Genomic DNA, 16,876 nt, shown 5'->3' with positions numbered 1-16,876 from the left:
TAACAAGTATTTTGTTTTTCTTTTTAGATACATTTACATTTTTATTGCTGAAATAGCATAAGAGAAATATCAGTGGAAACTTAACCCATTTAGTGCATTTAATAGCCATATTACATCAAAATGCAAATACAGTCCCTCAGCAGTGGCTGTAGGTTATGAGAAAGTATTTGTATTTAATGAAACTCATTGATGAAATGAAACTAATTTGTTTAATGAAACTAATTGTTCTCACTCATGTATTTATTTATGAAATGTATCGTAACAGTATCGTTTCTTGTCTCTGGGAAGCTGCTTGAAATTTCATTAAATCAATGTATTTATCGCCAGATGTAAACACGTGCTCCACTACTCTGCTTTGTACTCTGCATGGTATACTACTAATGCATACAAGATGACAAAAAAGTGTTTATTTTAAGGTGTAGGTAAAGCTTTTTCACCCGGTGCATAATATTTGCCCTAGTGACGTGTCTCTGTGTCTGAGTGTTTCAGTGTGTAATATAGATTGCACGATGAGTCTCAGCTGATACAGAGAATGTTTATCTCTATAACTGAGGCCGATGCGATTCGCATCTTGATGCATAGCCAACCATACTATACATTAAAGATGCATATAAAGCAGCTAACGATGCAATGCGATAAAATTCACCCCAATTACGATGCAGTGCGATTTGATTCAACACAATGTGATTCAATGCAATACGATGCAATATAAAAATTATGATGCTCTACAATTCAATATGGTGCAGATAGTTTGCTTTTATTTCTTCAGTTTTTTAAACAGACAGCAAATCATCAATTTATTGAGTGCCTTCTGATTTCTAATGCATGGCCCTTTTTATATTGGCCACAAATGTTTGGTCATTTTCTAAATTATAAAAGTAAAGCACATCTACTAATAATTAAATATAAATAAAAAAAAATTTTACTAATGCAAATATTTAAAAAGAAACGATGCATAGTCATACAAATGCCAACTTGTATCCATCGTTAACTTTTATGCTGATGTACCGATGCGTATCGCTGAATTTAACTGTCTCTAGCTGATACTGGTGGGTTTTTTTTAAATACTAATCTTTTTTAATGGCCGACTTACTTTAAATCAAAATCATATTGTAAATATAATACAAATAATATAGTAGAAAGTATGGAAATAATTAAAAAAGTTCGAACAGGAGAAAAACAATAATTTGTCCAATCCTCCATTTTTTTTTACTGGTACTGGTAATAACATTGGTGTCATTTGTGTCATCTGAAATTATCAACCCAGAATCCCAATATTTATTTTTTAATTGCTTATATAAAGAAACACTACTTTGGCTGTTCCTGTTTATAGAGGAATTTAATAAAGCTTTAATCCAGACCACAGGTTTTAAGTCGGATACTCTAAAAATGGTGGATGAATGATAGGAGTAATTGTCTTATTTAATAATAATTATTATAATGTATATTATAATAATAATTAATAAATAAGATAATGTTGGATATCCAGCCTGTTTTTGGCCTTTAATGTCTTTAAGCCATAGTATTTTCACTCATTTTGTTCAGATCTGGGATTTAAATTTGCTACCAGGCATTTGAACTCAGAACCTTCAAATGTCACAGATACAAGGCCAAATCCAACGCTTTAACCTCTAAACTACCACCTCCCCCTGACACAGTGACAGAGCCTTCAGCTGGGCCATGGGTTGAAATACAGCGTATTTTTTCTCCATAGCTCCAATTGTGGAACTTGAAGCTTGTTTGCAACAACACACTATTGTCAAAGTTATTCTATTAACAGAGGATTTAAAGTGTTTTGACCATTTGACTAATTATTTGAATTTAGTTTAATTAATGAATGAATTTCCAGTGATACGCATATAGATTTTAACAAGGGGGTCAGTGGCTGTAGAACATTTCGATTATGGACCTGGACTGCGTTATCTATTTTGTTGTATTTATCACTAGGTCTGTATTGTAACAGACATCACACCACCTCTTCACTGATGGAAGCTGTTGTGTTCTTAGGGAACATATAATACCTGCAGAAAGTGTTCTTACAGTATGTCCATTACCCAGATGTCTATCAAAGCATTATTTTGCCTTGGAAGGCTACAGTTTCTTCACTGAGTTTTTTACTGAGACATACACTGTGTCGAGGTCTTTATTAATCTTCATTAATTCATCTTCAGCAACCACTTTCTCATGTTCAGGGATGTGATGGATGGCAACACATGTCATAACTCTAGATAGCTATTTGAAGAATTAGCAAACTGCAAGTCAATGAACTGCATTTAATTTGCCTACAAAGTGGAAATTTGTAACTCGAAATTACATCTGAGCATTGAAGCTATGACAACATTTGTTTAGCACAAACTGTAATGAGTGGCCTGATAAGTGATATATACTGAATTTTCCTCTTTAAAAAAATACTAAACTCTATAGTTATAGTGTTATAGATTTTAAAATTCAGTATGTCTATGTCTGTCTACCTCAAATAATAACTAAAACTTATATCAAGATGAGAATGCTCCTTGGTGTGCTGCTAATGCTGTGAGCAGCCATGTCGATTTAACATCACTAGTCAACAAAGAGTGGTTTCTGCCAGAGGTCCTATTCAGTTAAGGGTCCATTTTTTTCAGAGGTCAGGAAATACAAATAACAAATCAATACAGACTGGCATTAGCATCTGCTAGGAAAGTGCTAAAGGTAATGCATCAGTGAGAAACTGTTCAGGTTACATGCGCCAGCATGTATAGATGATGGTGAACCACTTACTTATCCTCCAGATAATCCTTCTACTTATAGTTAGATCTGTCCGACTCTTCCGGTACTTTATATTTGAAGCTCGCAATTCAATGAATATTGATAGTTTCAAGGGGAAAAATCATATTATTATTCTTTAAATCAACTATATGAACTATTGTGTATTGTATGTAGGTGGAATATAATTGAAGCGGAGTAAATGTGGTTTAAAACACTTGAAGTAATTCTAAGTATCCTCTTTAGTTATACCTACATCTGTATAATCATAGTAATTAGACCCTGGAGCTATGTTTGTTTTGCAGCCAACCTCAGAACTATACAGAGCCCCCAAGTCACTGAACGTTTTATAAAACCCCTCTCTCAGGATCATGTAACATAACCTCAGAAAACCACATTCACACATTACTTTATTGTTATGATTTAATAAACAGCCTTTCTAGTTTTCTCTCATTTCTCTTTTTTCTTTCAGTTGACTGATGATCTGTAGTTTCACAAACTGTCCCTGGCCAAAACAGTTTGGATAATTAATGCACCGAAAATTTGATCTCAGTCAGATTAGATTATAACTAAAAGTGATTGATTCTGAAAATGTAAAAAAAGTTATTTAAATATTCCCCTTTATATGTGAACTTTGCCCAAACAAAACTGTAAATGATGTAGTTGTTGTAGCTTTATGTAAAATTAGTACATGTTTAGAAAAAGGAGAAAAGGATTTATACCGATTGGCCAGGCAGAGGGACCGAGCTGGGAAGGATGTGCTACAAGTTAGAGCAATAAAGGATGGAGATGGAAATGTGTTGACTAGTGAGGAGAGTGTGTTGAGAAGATGGAGGGAGTATCATGAGCAGCTAATGAACGAGGAAAATCAGAGAGAGAGAAGGTTGGATGATGGAGGAGATGGTGAAGCAGGAAGTGGATAGGATTAGTAAGGAGGAAGTGAGAGCAGCGATTAAGAGGATAAAGAGTGGAAAGTCAGTAGGCCCCGATGACATGCCGGTAGAAGCATGGAGCTGTTTGGGAGAGATGGCAGTGGAGTTTTTAACAAGATTGTTTAACAGGATTTTCGAAGGTGAGAGGATGCCTGAGGAATGGAGAAGGAGTGTGCTGGTACCGATCTTTAAGCATAAGGGAGATGTGCAGACCTGCAGTAACTACAGGGGAGTAAAGTGGATCAGTCACACAATGAAGTTATGGGAAAGAGTAGTGGAAGCCAGGCTGAGAGAAGGGGTGACCATCTGTGAGCAACAGTATGGTTTCAATCCGAGGAAGAGAACCACAGGCGCATTATTGAGGAAGTCGGGTGTGTCAGAGAAGTATGTGAGGGTGGTGCAAGACATGTATGAGGACAGTATGACAGCAGTGAAGTGTGCAGTAGGAATGACATACTGGTTTAAGGTGGAGGTTGGATTGCATCAAGGATCGGCTTTCAGCTCTTTCCTGGTTGCAGTGGTAATGGACAGGTTGATGGACGAGGTCAGACAGGAGTCTCCATGGACTATGATGTTTGCGGATGATATTGTTATTTGTGGTGAGAGTAGGGAGCAGGTTGAGAAGAGCCTGGAGAGGTGGAGATACGTGCTGGAGAGAAGGGGAATGAAAGTTAGTAGGAGTAAGACAGAGTACATGTGTGTGAATGAGAGGGAGGGCAGTGGAGTGGTGCAGTTGCAGGGAGAAGAGGTGGGAGATGCCAGAAGAAGAAGAAGAAAAATGCACAAACATTGATTAACTTGCTGTTTAATATGCTGTAGCTCACTGCTTGAGCAAGGCCCTTAACCCTCACCTGCTCAGTTGTATAAATGAGATAATTGTAAGTTGCTCTGGATTAGGGCTTCTGCTAAGTGCTGTAAATGTAACATGTGCACCATATCTGTAAGTTGACTTTGCATCAAAGACACAGGAGGGTTTTTCTGAGAAGGTGTGAAGGCGAGTTGGAGTTGAGGATTTGAGAGTCAGACGAGGTATATCTATAATAACGCTTCAGTTAAAAAAAAACTTTGCTGTGCTGAGGAATTTGAGGTTGTGACTTTTTTTAAAATCAGGCATTAAATTGCGAGAGGAAGCAGCTTGCACCAGAGTGGGAGGTGAGCAGTGGTGAGAGTTTGTACCTCTGATTTATTATGATTGCTCACTTAAAGACTCACCAGTCTCTAGACCTTTGAGTCATCCTGCACATGCACACACACGCACACACACACACACACATACACACACACACACACACACACACACACACACACACACACACACACATACAGTATATATAGACACATCTTCACACACACAAAGTGGCACGACAATGCAGTGGGTAGCATTGCTGACTTACAGCTTCAGGGAACCTTGTTCAGTTCTGAGCTTCGGCTGCTTGTCTGTGTGGAGGATACCAGATGCTTGGTACTTGTTATGTAATGTATGAACTGCAACGTATACTGTAGGTGTAAAGTCTGCTGCAACCCTGATTACAATGAAGTGTGTGTACAGTATATACCATCCACAGTACACTAAGACGTCACATTGTTCAGATTTAACCATATGATTGGGGAAAGTGATCTCGGATCTCAGTTCACAGTGATTTTAATGATTGTCGGTACCAGACAGACCAGTTTGAGTATTCCTATATCAGCTGTACTTTTATGCAGACTATAGGGATAGCCCTTTAAACCTACTAGTATTATATGTCTTGAAGGCATTATCACTGACAACTTGTAATCTTCAGTTGGAGAAACTGAGACAATGTTTATTGTTATAAGCGCTATACAAATAAAAATAAATTGAATTGAATTGAGAAGTGGCACATCTGCAAGCATCAGCTTCATGTGATTGGACTCTTAAAGAAAAAAACATGCACAATAAACACAATAAAAAAAAAAGAAATGAAATGCATACCGTATGTTCCGAGGTGATTTCCTAATTAAATTATTGGCATGCTCTAGCTCTTTCACTGCAGCTCTGTTTTCCCATGACTTGCACTTTTCCCCCTCGCATGTTTGGCCAGATGGAGCAGAAAGGGTCTGCCCCATGAGAGAGACACTTTGCATTATTGCAGCCTGCATGATGGCATGTGCTGCTCAGTGCTTTTCCATTAAAGTAAGGCCCAATGGAGGGGCAGAAAAGGGGAGACCGCTGTCTTGATGTCATGGTGTTCGGTCGTTTCATGAGACTGTTATAGAATCTCTCAGGTTGAAATTTTCAGCACCGCTTTGTTCGCTCGCTTTTCTTTTTTCACATAGAAGTTTGGAATTGTTCAGAGTGTGACTGACTGTTATATCTTATGCCTTTGTATGTGGATATCAGACTGTTATAAAAGTGGCACACACAAATATATGGAAACAATAGTTTTAATAGCGTTATGTAATATGGTTACAAATATTTGTACTTAGTTACAGCTGATCAGCAGAACAGCTGCAATATAATTTAAGTGTTTTAACTGCAGTTTTATTATCTGAACTTAACTTGATTAGAATTGTGGCAAGTAAAGTTTCCTTTTGTGCACCAAATATGATATGTGCATATAGAAAAAATATAACCTTTCAACATCTGCTTTTAATGCCGGTAGAAGTATGATGAAGGACCTGATGCCCAGTGAATTATATTTTGAAGACTCTCTAGGCAAACCTTCCATGTGGTTCTACAGCTATTAGACCTTAGAGATTTATGTTAAAATTCCAAGTACAGCCTTTATTTTGCGATATAGTGCAACAGAAATATGTTTTGCAGCTGGATTACATCAAATTAAAATTGTATCCCAAAAAATAAATGTGTGGACAAGGTTTAAATATACATTATTACAAGTAATTTAATTAAAATGTATTTATATTATACATTTATTTTACAATTACATTTTGATTTTTATGTAAAAAGTTACCATTTAGTAGTCTTTAGTAAAACTTCAGTCTCTGATGTGTTGTAAAATTCAGTTCAGTTCAATATAACATTGAATGCATAATAAAGTGTAAAATGTTAAAAAGTAGAATACATGTAAAAAATTTAAAATAAAAAAATATTAACATACAGTACATATAAAGCAGCATTTACATTGGATGGAATTGCAGAAAATTACCATAAATGAAGTTGGACTTTGGTTTATGCACTTTCTGTTGATTCTGGATTCTGGATTCAGGAAGTTGATAGCAGAATTACCTATATAAACTGTATGAGCCTCGCCCATATCTGATCTAAAGCTCCTGGCCTTTCAGTTGTTCTGAAACTGTTGTGATGTATGTAGGTTTGCATTTAGATAAAAAATCAAGCATTTTTCTGTTTTAATTTCCCTTTCACAAAAAAATTAACTTGTATTTCTGTTGTTTGGTTCTGAAGTAATAGAAGAAAATAAAAATATTTTTTTATATTTTTAATAAACTGAAAGTTGAATGACCAGAAGATGTTGCCATCATTACATTTGATCATTACAGTTGTCTCTAATTAAACCCTGCATAAGATAACATGCACTTTGTTTTTTTTGCTTTCGAATCCTCCTGTGATTTGTGTTAACACTCAAGAAACATGGCATTTCAGCTCCATCCATTTGTTCATATATAAGAGGTTCATATATACAGAGATATTGTTTTTTTGTTACCATGCCAGTAATTCTCACACCCAGTTATATAAAAATGTGAATTAGATAGTAGATTGGCGTTTCAGCTGTGCACATTCACGGGTCTCAATGCAGAAGCAGTGTGCGCACTAGAGGAGTGGAGGTCATTTCAGTCTGAGGTTGTTAAGAGTCTTATCATCTATCCGCCCACCCCATAAAGAAAGGAATGATGAGCTGTGTTGCTGCAGCATTCAGAGCTCTTCTGAGGTCCGCATTGCAGCCCACACCTGCAGAGAGGCCGCCAAAAACACTCCATGGTGATGGTGTCGGGATCAAATTCACACACACACACACACACACACACACACACACACACACACACACACACACACACGCACACAGACAGACACACAACTATATTTCACATCTTAACCATTGGCCATTTGAAACTAAACCCCATTGTAGAGGTTTTTGTTCAAATCCAAAGTGCTGGTGTTTAAAGCAAAAGCATTAGAAAATGGAAGTACCTGTTAGTGTAACTATACCTTTTATCTTTCTTTCAGTTTTTCCCCTACGGCGATGCATCAAAGTTTGCCCAGCACGCCTTTCGGACCTTCGACAAAAATGGAGATGGCACCATTGACTTCAGGGAGTTTATCTGTGCTCTGTCCATTACATCAAGAGGCAGTTTCGAACAGAAACTAAATTGGGCCTTCAACATGTATGACCTGGATGGAGACGGCAAGATTACACGAGTAGAAATGCTGGAGATTATTGAGGTATGTATGATAGCAAACTGGCTGCACATACACCGATCAGGCATAACATTATGGCATTATAACATTCGAGTGTTGAAGTGAAGAACACTGATTATCTCTTCATCATGGCACCTGTTAGTGGGTGGATTTATTTATTAGACTGGGTCAGAGCATCTCCAAAACTGAAGCTCTTGTGGGATGTTCCTGGTCTGCAGTGTTCAGTATCTTTTAAAAGTGCTCCAAGGAAGAAACAATGGTGAACCGGCGACAGGGTCGTGGGCGGCCCATACTCATTGATGCACGTGGGGAGTGAAGGAAAGGGAGTGCTGGTCCGTGTGGTCCAATACAACAGACGAGCTCCTGTAGCTCAAACTGCTGAAGAAGTTCATGCTGTTAATGCACGACGGGTCAGAACGGTTTTAGCAGCAAAAGGGGGACAAACACAATTTCATACGGAAATCTGATATATGGCCATACAGTATATGAACATATTTATAGTTCTATTGGTTGCTTGAGACATTTATAATAAAGTATACGCACAAATTTGTGGAAAATACGTTTTTTTATCTTACTATCTAATGTCTCTATACATATGTAGGTTACATATAGTTTAATATATTGTGTTTTAATATATAACAGCATTCATGATACATTAAATTGGAAGATTATATGTATATGAGATACCTGATGTTAAGTTATGGATAAAGTTACTCATGTTAAGTTACTATGTAAAACTAATGTCACATAGATGTTATTGTAGAATTTGCTAATTGGAATTTTCAACACTAATACAATCCTAAAAAGTAAATTGTCTCTGCTGTTGGATGGAGATCTTCCAAATGCATAAATGTAAATGCAAGGGGGTGAAATGATTCAAGCTCTTCTTTAAATAGAAGCAAACAATTCAAATAAGATATATGCAAAATGCTATAACTATTATTGTTCGAAATTACTCTCTCATAACATGATTGTAATGGCTCTAAACCAACCTGATGAAATTACGTTGTCTGTACCTTATTTACGGCCATAAGGTGCAAAAGTAGATGTTGCGCATGCGCCTTACAGTCACAAAAAAAGACAACAGCAAAAAAAAAACTCTGATGGTGGCAAGTCAGAGGAATGTTTCCTGCAATACTTTCTGCAATACTGACTCAACGACAAGGAAGATTTGAATGAAAAGTTTTGAGGATTTTACAAGGTAAGAAATGTTCTATATTTATAAATGATTTACACTTAAACAGGTACAATTTTGATGATTTAATCAGTCTTGATTTAATTAAGTTAAATAGTCTTAATTTTGCCTTGACTGCACTTATGAGCGAAATAACTATATCATTATAAAATCGATTACTGTCGACTCACTAACATGCATCATGTTTTACAGATGATGAGTTTATGTTTTTTTAAACAGTTTTGTCATCTCAAAATTGAGAGGATTTCTTACCTGTTAGCAAACATTTGTAATATGAATCGTTGTCAGATATACGGTCACATATTTAAAGCAAATGACGTGTGTATGATTTATTTTACTTTGCTAGAATTATCCTTTGCCAATATGCCAAAATGTTGGACAAACACACTTAGTCGACTGTATATAAAAGTTCATCTACATTTAAAGGTTTGATGTCATGTTAAAACAAATTTTGTACATGAAGTGTAAATTAAACATTTAAGAAAAATGTTTCAATCACTGAATTATTTTTTGAGGTATTTTTCCTCTCTTTTTTTTAGATTAAACTTAACTTTACTTGTGTAATTTCTTTGATTGATTCTTGTTTTCTCTCTCTCTCTTTTTTTTTTTTTTTAGATATGTGTGTTTTAGGAATGACATTATTTCAACATATTTGACTCAAATTGATGTTACTTTGAAAATGCGATAATAATGATTAATGTTGCAATGTTACAGATTTGTTACATTATGTTTAATGTTAGATTTGGTTCCTAGTTTATCTCTGTTACTTGTTAGCACAAAACAATTGAAAGCAATTATAAAGCGCCAGTAAATGAAAATAATATTTTCTTTTGATTATTTATTTAATAACATTAAGGAAGTGTAAGGTAGTTGGGTAGTAAAGTAAATGATAAGTTATTGGAAAAGAGTAAGTTTTTGTATTACACAAGCACAATATGTGTGTGTGTGTGTGTGTGTGTGTGTGTGTGTGTGTGTGTGTGTGTGTGTGTGTGTGTGTGTGTTTGTGTGTGTGTTTGTGTGTTTGTATTATAAATACAAGAATAAACATCCTTTACCCATATATAAACATGTATCCTATATGTATATATGTGTGATATTTATATGTGTGTGTGTGTGTGTGTGTGTGTGTGTGTGTGTGTGTGTATTTGGGAAAAGATATATTACATATATAAAAACATATTTTTTTTTTTTATATATGTGGCATGTATGTACATGTATCTGACATATATTTCTATATCAGTTAAATCCAAACATGAACATCTATGCAAAATATGTGCTTTGCATATATTGCTATATATTTGATTTCCATATGGGATATTAGGCAGGTGGTCATTATGTTATGCCTGATCAGTGTTTATGGACATATGACTATCACACACAAGGGTTGCCAGATCAGGTTCACTACCACTTTGCTGTTATTATACTGTAAGCTCCACTCATCTGGGAAGGCTTTCCACTAGATGTAGGAGCATGGCTGTAGGGATGTTTAATCATTTAGCTAGAAGAGCATTAGTGAGATCAGGTACTGATGTAGGTCAGGAGGTTTGGGGTTCAGACAGTGTTAAGTGGACTTGATGTCAGAGCCCCTATACAGGACAATTGAGTTCTTCCACTCCAACTTTAGCACACCATGTCATCATGGATCTCAGTTTGCGTACAGCTACGTTGGGTGGGGTTTTCAAGCCCCGGTATTGGCAAGCTGCCACTCTTTGGTGCTAGAGCAAGGCCCTTTAGCCTCTGTGCTCTAGGTGTGCTGTATCATGGCTGCCCCCAGCTTCCTAACATCCCTGGGATATGCGAAGAAAGAATTACTGTAAAAGGCACCTTTTTATAGAACTAGATGATTTCAGATAAGAAGAGACACCTTTGTGACTTGAACGGCAATGTGATTCAAAAATAAAACACATCAAGCCATCACAGTTATATGACACCTTCACCCCACTCATGGAAAAGTGGGTTTCAGAAACCGTTGCAGTAGATTTATGGCATGGGATACATCACCTGATCACTAGATTTGTTTCGTAACAATCAGGGTGTGACCACACGACAATGGAACAATTCACAGAAAGTGAATCATCATATATGAAAATACATGTTCTTACAGTTTTCATGTTGACCACCACCAAACACATTGCTCAGCTCTACAATGGTGTGAGAAGCAGACCAGCAGGTGAAAAACAGACACTGGATTCTTTGTGCTTTCCAGTTTTCCAATTCTAACAAAGAAACGGGTGCCTACACTCTGCGTGCCAGACATGATTGTAGTGAGACAATAGACCTGAAATATGCGGGTCCACATTTCATTCGCCGTCAAATACCGAATGCTGCATTAGCAGAATGATTTCCCTTATGATTTCGGATGTTGGAAGTGTGATGCAATTGTAGATTGAACAAACCAAAAGAATTCCTGACATTTAGAAGAAAACAAACGATCAAAACCAGGTAGAATATACAAACTACAAAAAGACTGCAGTCTTCAAAGAGGTCAGTCCAGAGGTAAAAGAAATAATTGCATCTGCATGTTTAAATTCAACTGAGCATGTGTCTTCTTCTATTAACTGCCATTCACCATGGAAATCTTAAGGTGGAGGGGCAATAAAACAGTGTCACAGTGGAGCTCAACATCTATTAATGACTGAGTTGTTGTTGTTTTTTTTTTTAACCCATGTGAGGTTTAGCGATATTTATCCTCAATTGTTACCTTATTAGACCTCATTCCTGATGGAATCCAACATTTAAGGGATTGCCATTTTTAGTAAAAAGCAGGAAGCAGGAACCGCCCCTATGGTTGATAAACAAGATATGGCAGGGTCCTTTTTTTACCTGCGGTCACAGTCACAATGTGCTATTTGTACTTTGACAGGAGGCAAGCAGATGAGGAAACAAATTCCATACTTGTAGTCATAGTCATAGAGTCACGGATATACATAAAGCTTTAAAACCTTCTAAATATATTGTGTAGCTTTTTTTTTTGTCTGAGCATTGGGTGCTTTGAGATTTGAACACTGCTGAAAGGAAAGACATTTGATCTTAATGTGTCTTTGTCCCTGTGGAATATTCTAATTCTAACATCTAATCAGTCAATCTTCTGGTTTAAAATATATTTTTGTTCCTAGGTGTAAATATTTTTTTTTCTAATTGCTTTTCCTGTAAAATATAAAATAAAATTGCTCTTCATTCTTATTCTGTCAAACTTTGTGTTTGTGACCAGGACATGGTATTTAAATGTACACTGAAAAAAGTATTGGGACATCTGACTTTTCCAGCCAAAATAGTGAAAGGTGCTATTGCCACCACTGAACATATAAGTGGGCCATACAAAACAACCTGCCACAGATCTGGGAAAGGATTTGATAGACACCCTTATTTAGGGCAATTTACAATTTAATTTAGTTGTAGGACTGAGAACTTAAGGGTTAAAGTCCTTGCTCATTGGCCCAGGAGTGGCAGCTTGATGATGCTGGGATTTGAAATCAAGATCTTTTAATCCAATGTCCTGTGCCTTAACCACTAAGCTACCATTTCTTCATCCTTGAGAGGCAAAGAATTCTCACGAAGCTTAGTAGGATGGAAATAAACCTGGAACTGCTGTATGATGCAGTTTGGGACTTCCTGTGCTATCCCAAAGATGAAGACTATGTGAAGCTTTGTGGTGAAGAACGACAGCCTAGTGCTGCAGATCTCTCAAATTCAATGTGCTCAATTTGGTTTAGATATTGTTAAACCTCAAAAAACACTTTGCCTCTAAATCTTTTGTGGTCTTTATTTTTTATAACTAGTATAAATATTTTTTATTTTATTTTAATATCATTCATTTTTATTTATTTGGGTTTATTTTTTTACATTTCAAACTACCATAATTTCTGGACTATTAAGCGCACCCAAATATAAGCCGCACCCACTGAATTTAACTAAGATTTTTATAACGAAAGACAGTGTCTGTAACACGGCTTGTATCTAAACAGTAGCCTACCAAGAAAGTCATTGTTCATTGTCTTCCTCCTTCCTTTCACAACAGTTTCTCTCGAGATTTTATCTTTTGGCATCATCGCGCGTTTAAAAATCACCATCGGTGAAGCTTTTCTCCCGATGCCGTGCAGCTCAGAACACAGGTGAAGTGCGTTTTTTTATGCCCGGTTGTTTTCAGCGTGACGAATGATTTGCATTTCCTGTAGACAGTCCGAGTGAGCGGCAGGTCAAATGTCAGAGGAACATCATCCATATTTATGATGTGGTGCAGTCTGATTCAGTGGGAGCGCATCTGATTTGATATAATTAAATTTTATTGGTCTAATGTTATGGGGTTCAGTTTTTTGGCTTGAAGTTTGTGAAACCGGGAAAAACCCATGAAAAATCCATGAATTAGCCGCTTCGTTGTTTAAGCCCAAAGAGTGGGAAAAAAGTAGCAGCTTATAGTCCGGAAAATACAATACCAATGTCCAATGTAACAAAAGCAAAGTTAAAGGGGATTAATTTGAGCCAGAGGGCAGTAGGGATGTGCATCTTCATAACTGAGGCCGATGCGATTCGAAACTCGATGCATAGCCAACGATGCGTTACATTAAAGATATATGTGAAGCAGCTAAAAATGCTATACGGTTCACCCATATTACAAATAAAATGCGATTCAATGGAATATGCAATTGAAAAATACGATGCTCTGAAATTTAATATGGTATATATTTTTTGTTTCTTGGGTTGAGACAGGCAGAAAATCATAAATTTACGTAAGTGCCTTCTGACGAATGTATGGCCCTTTTTACAAACAGGTCTTGTAGTGCAAAAAAAAAAAAAAAACATCAGTAAAACCAGTCGTTTTTTTCCTGTTCTGTCTCCAGGAAGATGCAGCTCTACCTTGAGAAACAGTTTAATGAGGAGAAATCAATCTACATACAAAAAAATTGGTCATAAATGATTGGTCACTTTCTAAATAATAAAAGTATAGTGCATCCACTAATAATTATATATAAATACTGTATATATATTTTACTGATGCAATTATGTTAAAAAAACATGCTTTTTTAAATCGATGCCTCACATGGCTAACTTTTATGCCAATGCACCGATGCAAATCTGTGAATCTTACCATCCCTTATGGAGAGACACACAACCAAAATCTATGAGAATAGAGAGATTCTAATGGATATTGTGCAGTAAAGATCATCAATGTGTTCAGTTATGAACAATGTGGTAAATTATACCAGGTTTCTTGGTGATATCTGGTCTGTCACTGGTGTCTGGCCTTTTAGCAGGAGTTACAGATCATGTTGGTGTGAAGGGCTTAGGCTGGGAAAGGAAATATAAGGTAATTTGACATATATTGCCAGAAAACACTTCAACAAAAAAAGGAGAATTTTGTAGCGATCAATATAGCCGTGAGGTAAGCCTGGTTAGATAACGTGTCCTATCCCAATATCCCTGCATTTAAATGAACAAAATACTGTCACACGGTAGAATGAAGAAACTGTTCATAAAAGTTGAATCAAAACTCTCCCCCTTACAGGCGATCTACAAAATGGTGGGCACTGTGATCATGATGAAGATGAACGAGGATGGGCTTACCCCCGAGCAACGGGTCGACAAAATCTTCAGCAAGATGGATAAGAACAACGATGACCAGATCAGTTTGGAGGAGTTCAAAGAGGCAGCAAAGAGCGACCCATCCATCGTATTACTGCTGCAGTGTGACCTGCAAAAATAAGCATGGCGTCCGAGTGAAACGCCAGAGACTGTGCCGAAGATCAGTGTTCCATTCAGTTTGCAGCTATTTCCACTGAGAAAAAAATATGCTTGGACTACCTTTCAATAGATCTGCTTTCTGTGTTTGAAACACTTGTGTGCATGAGAATGTTCTTTGCTAACAAATTTTAGATGTGCACAGACAGAAGCACACACTTCCAAACACACACACACACACACACACCCACACACTAAACAAGCTCTCACCATATAAAAAATTTAAATAGAATCGAATAGATGCATAAACTTCAAATCAACTGCCAATATGTGAAGTGTGAGAACATACATTTCCATACAGTCTTGTTCATTTAGAACTTGAACATGCTCTACTGACATACACGACCACTTATTGTACCACAATACCAATGCTTGCTAAGTGTATAATAATACTGTTTAATGTTAAACAAATCAGATCCATTGGTAACAGGACATATTTCAGATTTTTCAGTTATTATACTGTGTGAGTAGACATTCGCGTTCATATTAAAACAAAACATTGTTTCTGTGTAACTGAAATATTAGGAACAGCTGTTTACTATGATATGCAAAGTCCATGATGATAAAAGGGATATGTTTTTTTTCTGCATAAGTTTAAAATTAGTTTTGGCTAGATGTTGACCGATGGATTTTACCAATACAGATAGCTAGGTTGAATCGTACTTGCTGAAAACCGATTAATCAACTGATAGTTTAAAAAAGAAAAATACACTCCATGTAAAATAGTACAGAACCTTATTACAAAAAAAAGTACTGATCATGAAAATGTGCTAAATGCATGTGGTGTCAGTGATTCATCTATAGAGGCCTATATCACACTGTATATTGACAGCAGACCTTCTCAGTCGCTCCAGCAACCTGGAAAAACTATCAGTATGGATTTTTGCTAATAGCTGATAGTTCCAGCAATCAACTATCAGTGCAAAACCAATTAATCTGTTGACCTCTAGTTTTGGCGTCTGCGCCAGTAATGAGAAGCCTTAGATAATTATTGGCACCCTGTGCAGCATTTGTTCACTTTGAAACAAAATAACATTTGAGACTAAAAAACAAATTTTAAGTTTTATTATAAGGTACTGAAATCTGCACACACGATTGTACGAAGTAGACTCTACTTGTGAGAAAACGTTTTCACAGTTACTCATACATGCGAGATGAGATTATTATTATTGTTATTGAGATGCCCTTAAACAGTATATTGTGTGAACTATAAACTGCATATCACTGTTAATGAAATATTCAGATATTGTTTCGGCCGCATTTAATTCACCGGGAGTTACGAGAGAACCTCTAGAGGGTTTAGATAAATCAAAAATAACGAACTAGACCACACAAAGTAATAATTAAATTGTCAGTCCACATTCCTAGACCAGTCTGCATCGTTTATTCAGCTTGGCTTGTCAAACACGAGTTTGATTTTGATCTCAAATGTCCTGTTGTTAATAAGCGCTTTGCACACACTGTTTTACATTAACGTTTTCTCGCTTTACTCTGCCACCAGATTTGTGCGATAGCAAAACGGTTTTCATTATTTTGTATATGTTGCATGTATATGTGTCTCTGATGCCATGGCTGCACTTCTCCCTGTGATGTGATTTAAATGAATAAAACAATATATGGCCCTTTTTCCCCTCAGTACGTGAGTTTGATTGCATGAAGTTAGTGGATGTGATATAGTCATGAACTTGGCAGAATATTAAATCTACACATTTACCATGTAAGACTTTTTTGTCTCCTGGTTTCCCAGTCAAGTGTATCTTTAGAACCTATGGCCGCTTTTAAGATCACTAGGCTAAATAGTTTGCATAAGAATAGTTTGAGGAGCACGAGAGATCACTTTTTACTAAAGATATATTCAGTAATGATAGACAGGGATTTTATACAATGCTCCCATAGGAGGACTTCTTGTGGTTT

General features: G+C 36.4%; 1 protein-coding gene across 1 annotated transcript in view; it reads left to right on the top strand.

Moving 5' to 3' along the window:
• The window catches only part of vsnl1a (visinin-like 1a), a 37,450-nt gene extending 20,862 nt beyond the window's left edge, over positions 1–16,588 (top strand). The window contains exons 3-4 of the mRNA XM_046836711.1: positions 7,840–8,055; positions 14,730–16,588. Of these exons, the coding sequence (XP_046692667.1) occupies positions 7,840–8,055; positions 14,730–14,927 (414 nt within the window). The 3' untranslated portion in view covers positions 14,928–16,588. The remainder of the gene's footprint in view (positions 1–7,839; positions 8,056–14,729) is intronic.
• Positions 16,589–16,876: the final 288 nt, after the last annotated feature.

This window comes from Silurus meridionalis, chromosome 23 (assembly GCF_014805685.1).
Source record: "Silurus meridionalis isolate SWU-2019-XX chromosome 23, ASM1480568v1, whole genome shotgun sequence".
In the NCBI taxonomy this organism is placed as follows: Eukaryota; Metazoa; Chordata; class Actinopteri; order Siluriformes; family Siluridae; genus Silurus; species Silurus meridionalis.
Note: the sequence above shows the minus strand (reverse complement) of the source record. Positions and strands in the feature narration are given on the sequence as shown.